Source organism: Salmo trutta, chromosome 26 (assembly GCF_901001165.1).
Source record: "Salmo trutta chromosome 26, fSalTru1.1, whole genome shotgun sequence".
Lineage (NCBI taxonomy): Eukaryota > Metazoa > Chordata > Actinopteri > Salmoniformes > Salmonidae > Salmo > Salmo trutta.
This window is the reverse complement of record NC_042982.1, coordinates 39,116,567-39,123,198: the sequence shown is the minus strand read 5'-3', so window position 1 is coordinate 39,123,198 and position 6,632 is coordinate 39,116,567. Positions and strand designations below refer to the sequence as shown.

At 49.8% G+C, this 6,632-nt stretch overlaps 1 protein-coding gene across 1 annotated transcript; it reads right to left on the bottom strand.

The window, feature by feature from the left end:
* Positions 1–425: 425 nt before the first annotated feature.
* LOC115163991 (uncharacterized) lies at positions 426–5,993 on the bottom strand (the record flags this gene model as incomplete). The annotated part of the gene is given in 5 exon segments (XM_029716159.1): positions 426–568; positions 3,414–3,541; positions 3,645–3,738; positions 4,311–4,440; positions 5,846–5,993. Coding segments are annotated over 5 exon segments (506 nt in total), but the record flags the coding sequence as incomplete, so codon positions are not given.
* Between the last annotated feature and the right edge of the window lie 639 nt (positions 5,994–6,632).

Below are 6,632 nucleotides of genomic sequence, written 5' to 3'. Positions count from 1 at the left end.
AAATCGGAGTGTAAAACGATGCAGTCATTGCAGTGTAAATTGAACTCAATTCAGTGATTAAAAATACACTGGAGAGTGTAACTAAACCAGTGTTAAATATTATTACACATTTATGTGTGAATTTTAACACCATTTTGAGTCATATGAACTCTGAAAATGTGACACTACCTGTTGAGTAACTTTAACACGATGTGAACTGGGACCAAATGTTATCTGAAACAGTGTTGAATTCAACTCTATAGGAGTTAAATTAACACTTTGATTTTTACTGTGTAGACGAAAGAGGACAAAAGTACGGTTGTCACTATATGAAGTGAAAAGTTGTATTGTGGCTAGTGTAGTAACTTGCAGGCGTATATTGATGCTTTGTATGTAGTGTAGTATAATGGCAGGCGTATAGATGGGCATTGTGGGTAGTGTAGTACCTTGGCAGGCATATAGAACTCAGGTCTGTGAGGGAGTTATTGATCAGCTGCAGTCTCTCCACTCGGATCAGCCTCCTCAGGATCCGACTGAAGTTTTCCTGCTGGAACGGATCTCCCAAGTCCTGATAGGACAGGTTCAGCTCCTGGGAATACCGGGAATACCAGGGACCACAGGGAGAGGTTACTCAGGCCCTGAGAGGACAGGTTCAGCTCCGGGGAATACCGGGAATACCAGGGACCACAGGGAGAGGTTACTCAGGCCCTGAGAGGACAGGTTCAGCTCCTGGGAATACCAGGGACCACAGGGAGAGGTTACTCAGGCCCTGAGAGGACAGGTTCAGCTCCTGGGAATACCGGGAATACAGGGAGAGGTTACTCAGGCCAAGAGAGGACAGGTTCAGCTCCTGGGAATACCAGGAATACCAGGGACCACAGGGAGAGGTTACTCAGGCCCTGATAGGACAGGTTCAGCTCCTGGGAATACCAGGAATACAGGGAGAGGTTACTCAGGTCCTGAGAGGACAGGTTCAGCTCCTGGGAATACCAGGAATACAGGGAGAGGTTACTCAGGCCCTGAGAGGACAGGTTCAGCTCCTGGGAATACCAGGAATACAGGGAGAGGTTACTCAGGCCCTGAGAGGACAGGTTCAGCTCCTGGGAATACCAGGAATACAGGGAGAGGTTACTCAGGCCCTGAGAGGACAGGTTCAGCTCCTGGGAATACCAGGAATACAGGGAGAGGTTACTCAGGTCCTAATAGGACAGGTTCAGCTCCTGGGAATACCAGGAATACAGGGAGAGATTACTCAGGCCCTGAGAGGACAGGTTCAGCTCCTGGGAATACCAGGAATACAGGGAGAGGTTACTCAGGCCCTGATAGGACAGGTTCAGCTCCTGGGAATACCAGGAATACAGGGAGAGGTTACTCAGGCCCTGAGAGGACAGGTTCAGCTCCTGGGAATACCAGGAATACAGGGAGAGGTTACTCAGGTCCTGATAGGACAGGTTCAGCTCCTGGGAATACCAGGAATACAGGGAGAGGTTACTCAGGCCCAGAGAGGACAGGTTCAGCTCCTGGGAATACCAGGAATACAGGGAGAGGTTACTCAGGCCCAGAGAGGACAGGTTCAGCTCCTGGGAATACCAGGAATACAGGGAGAGGTTACTCAGGCCCAGAGAGGACAGGTTCAGCTCCTGGGAATACCAGGAATACAGGGAGAGGTTACTCAGGCCCAGAGAGGACAGGTTCAGCTCCTGGGAATACCAGGAATACAGGGAGAGGTTACTCAGGTCCTGATAGGACAGGTTCAGCTCCTGGGAATACCAGGAATACAGGGAGAGGTTACTCAGGCCCAGAGAGGACAGGTTCAGCTCCTGGGAATACCAGGAATACAGGGAGAGGTTACTCAGGCCCTGAGAGGACAGGTTCAGCTCCTGGGAATACCAGGAATACAGGGAGAGGTTACTCAGGCCCTGAGAGGACAGGTTCAGCTCCTGGGAATACCAGGAATACAGGGAGAGGTTAGTCAGGCCCTGAGAGGACAGGTTCAGCTCCTGGGAATACCAGGAATACAGGGAGAGGTTACTCAGGCCCAGAGAGGACAGGTTCAGCTCCTGGGAATACCAGGAATACAGGGAGAGGTTACTCAGGTCCTGATAGGACAGGTTCAGCTCCTGGGAATACCAGGAATACAGGGAGAGGTTACTCAGGCCCTGAGAGGACAGGTTCAGCTCCTGGGAATACCAGGAATACAGGGAGAGGTTACTGAGGCCCTGAGAGGACAGGTTCAGCTCCTGGGAATACCAGGAATACAGGGAGAGGTTAGTCAGGCCCTGAGAGGACAGGTTCAGCTCCTGGGAATACCAGGAATACAGGGAGAGGTTACTCAGGCCCAGAGAGGACAGGTTCAGCTCCTGGGAATACCAGGAATACAGGGAGAGGTTACTCAGGTCCTGATAGGACAGGTTCAGCTCCTGGGAATACCAGGAATACAGGGAGAGGTTACTCAGGCCCTGAGAGGACAGGTTCAGCTCCTGGGAATACCAGGAATACAGGGAGAGGTTACTCAGGCCCTGAGAGGACAGGTTCAGCTCCTGGGAATACCAGGAATACAGGGAGAGGTTAGTCAGGCCCAGAGAGGACAGGTTCAGCTCCTGGGAATACCAGGAATACAGGGAGAGGTTACTCAGGCCCTGAGAGGACAGGTTCAGCTCCTGGGAATACCAGGAATACAGGGAGAGGTTTGTCAGGCCCTGAGAGGACAGGTTCAGCTCCTGGGAATACCAGGAATACAGGGAGAGGTTACTCAGGCCCTGAGAGGACAGGTTCAGCTCCTGGGAATACCAGGAATACAGGGAGAGTTTACTCAGGCCCTGAGAGGACAGGTTCAGCTCCTGGGAATACCAGGAATACAGGGAGAGGTTACTCAGGCCCTGAGAGGACAGGTTCAGCTCCTGGGAATACCAGGAATACAGGGAGAGGTTACTCAGGCCCTGAGAGGACAGGTTCAGCTCCTGGGAATACCAGGAATACAGGGAGAGGTTAGTCAGGCCCAGAGAGGACAGGTTCAGCTCCTGGGAATACCAGGAATACAGGGAGAGGTTACTCAGGCCCTGAGAGGACAGGTTCAGCTCCTGGGAATACCAGGAATACAGGGAGAGGTTACTCAGGCCCTGAGAGGACAGGTTCAGCTCCTGGGAATACCAGGAATACAGGGAGAGGTTACTCAGGCCCTGAGAGGACAGGTTCAGCTCCTGGGAATACCAGGAATACAGGGAGAGGTTACTCAGGTGTGTGTCAACACGCACACGCACGCACACGCACACACACACACACACCACACACACACACACACACACACACACACACACACACACACACACACACACACACACACACACACACACACACACACACACACACACACAGGCACTTATACACATGCTTGTTATACACATAGTACAGTATGTCTCTGAGTTGTAACTCACCACACAATTCTCCCAGTTCTCTTGAAGCCTCTCCTCCCATCTCTGCCCTTCCTCCTCTCTCCTCTTCTTCCTCCCCCTTTCCAAGGGGGTGTCATCCTTTCTCAGAAAGAGGTCCTCCACTGACGGCCCTTGTTGATATAATAATGACAGCAGTTACTTATGAGAACTGAGATGAGAGCAAAATAAAATTATTAAAAGGTCAAAGGTTGCCAAGGTGGTGACCTCTCTGACCTTCTCTGACTCTGGGACAGGAGAGCTGGTCTCCTTTGACATCACTCTCCTCAAGCCGCTGCCACGACACGAACCTGAACCGGCTGGACGGCAGCTGAGAAACGAGAGGAGAGAGAGGAAGAGGAGAGATGAATAAGAGGAGAAAGAGGAAGAGGAGAAGGAGGACGAAAAGCAAGGGGTTTTAAGGATTGTTTTTCAGACTGGGATCTGAATATGAGAGCCTTGATTGGGGGTGCTCTGTGACCCTCATCCCTGTCTCTGCCTCTTCACCTGAGATTCGACTGTGACTATAACCCCCCCCCCCCCCCACCTAGCCACGTGGGGGACTAGACCCATGCTTGGTGACCCCTGACATCAGAGCCAGCCTTGGAGCCTGTGCTCTCATGTCACAAACAGAGTGACTCCTCTATAGCATTCTAAACATGCCCTGACCCCTCTGTGTTGGCAGGTAGGAACTGGATAGGTGTGAGCAATACAGTGATGGCTGCGCCTAGGTTTCAAATGGAAGGGCTAGGGGGTTTGGACCAGTCATACTGTTGCAGGATGAGAGGGGCATGTTGTGGGGGGGGGGAGGAGCTTTGTAATGGGCTGTCAGAAGTTAGGAGGGTACGAGAGCGAGGATGGAGGACTGGAGGGTGAGAATGTGACGTAAAGCGTGACACTCACAGGGGTTTTGACGATTCCGGAATCTGGACTCTGGTCCACGGAGAGGGGTGTGTGTGTGACGCTGATTTCAGAATACTGGGAGGAGTGGGATTTAGGAAAACTGCCACTGCTCGTGTTCACACCTGAGGAACTGGGAGAGAGGAACAACAACACACCTGAGGAACTGGGAGAGAGGGACAACAACACACCTGAGGAACTGGGAGAGAGGGACAACAACACACCTGAGGAACTGGGAGAGAGAGACAACAACACACCTGAGGAACTGGGAGAGAGGGACAACAACACACCTGAGGAACTGGGAGAGAGAGACAACAACACACCTGAGGAACTGGGAGAGAGGAACAACAACACACCTGAGGAACTGGGAGAGAGAGACAACAGCACACCTGAGGAACTGGGAGAGAGGGACAACAACACACCTGAGGAACTGGGAGAGAGAGACAACAACACACCTGAGGAACTGGGAGAGAGGGACAACAACACACCTGAGGAACTGGGAGAGAGAGACAACAACACACCTGAGGAACTGGGAGAGAGGGACAACAACACACCTGAGGAACTGGGAGAGAGGGACAACAACACACCTGAGGAACTGGGAGAGAGGGACAACAACACACCTGAGGAACTGGGAGAGAGGGTGAAAGATGAGGGTGAAAAGTTTGAGGGTGAAAGATGTAGGAAGGTTTGAGTGGGATGAAAGTGAGAAGGGAAAGGGAGGGAAAGGGAGGGAGGGAGGGAGGGAAAGGGAGGGAGGGAGGGAGGGAGGGAAAGGGAGGGAGGGAGGGAGGGAGGGAGGGAGGGAAAGGGAGGGAAAGGGTAGGAGGGGTGTGAAAACAGAGAGAGCGGGAGAGAAAGAGAGAGGGAAAATACATTTCAACAGCTTCAGAGCCAAAAGGAAAAATGTAAATAAATAAATAATGTAAGGCCAAATTAAAACCCAAATGAAAAGAGCCTTGAAAATCATCATAAACCTAAACATAACATATTCTTCTCTTCAGGCCTACGTTTTTAAATCATAGGCCTAAAGCCTCTGAGAATTCTGTCTGTTTCTGTCGCCCACTCTTCAAGGAGGCTGGTTGAAACGGAACTCCTCAGGTACATCCACATTGCTGAAACCCTGACACGCAGCCGTCCGGTTTCGGTTACCGTGAACTCTGCCTTGCGCACCGGATTAGAGCCGTCGCCATAACAGCGGATACCCGACCAGGTGTCATTAGTTAATAATACCTGCATAAAAGGAACCTGGATAGTAATGTTTTTATAATTATTATCGTCTATTTTCATGTAAAGTACTAATAATTGTGAGATTTCTATTTGATGTGATCATCTACACATTGTCTAGACTATATAACCTGTAGGCTTGTTGCATGGAAAAATAACCGTGGGCATAAATAATGCAGCCTGGGCTAATGAAATAATGAAGAATTCTAAATCATACATAGCCTAAATACAAACCAAATAATACATTTTGCTTGTTAAGCGTACATTTGAAAAGGATGACAACACAAAGCTATTAAATGACCTATTTTACCTACCTTTCTGACATCTCCCAAAGTTCTACCAAATGTCCTTGGTCTTCAGCGCGTAATGAACGGAGCGTAGTCGTACCGCCCTGTGGTTTCCCATGGGAGCGAAACGCCCTGTTAGACCCGAGGTAACGACTGCTCCGGTGTCTGGACGCATACAGAGACTAGCGTCGGTGTAGCACTCGTGTAGCGGGCAGAGGAAGGTCAACTGGGGGCAGGTGCACATTGCTTGGCAACACCGTGAGTCCGGTGCAGGTTGTGACGTGGTTATCTCCGTGTCTCACAGGCAGGGGGGGAAATAAACAGGGTTCATTTAGATTCCAGTACATAAAGGCCAGGCCAGCAGCGGTAGAAATGATCAAATACATAAGAGTTAAACGCCTTTGGACTCTTATTTATTTGACCAGGACATTCTCAGTTAGCTTTCCTACACAAGTTACCCATGGAGAGTAACCTGTGGAGCCCTTAACACTAAAATACATAGATTTTGGGGGGATTTGTACAATTATTGCAGGATTCTCTTGCCTGTTTTAGATGTCACGTAGTCATATTTTGATTGAGTAGCATTCCTTCAATAAATAAACAAGAATGTTATTGATTTATTTTAAACACAAAGGTGATCATTCTTATTTCGTGTTATTGCATCCTTCGAATACAGGAATTTAGCTGTTTTGTTTGTAGGAGAAAACCATAAAATACACTGTAAGAGAGTGAGAGATTAATGTTACATTCCCATAAACACGATTGAGTTTGAGCGCAATGGAACTCGGTCTCTGTGCGTGAAGCGAATGAAGTA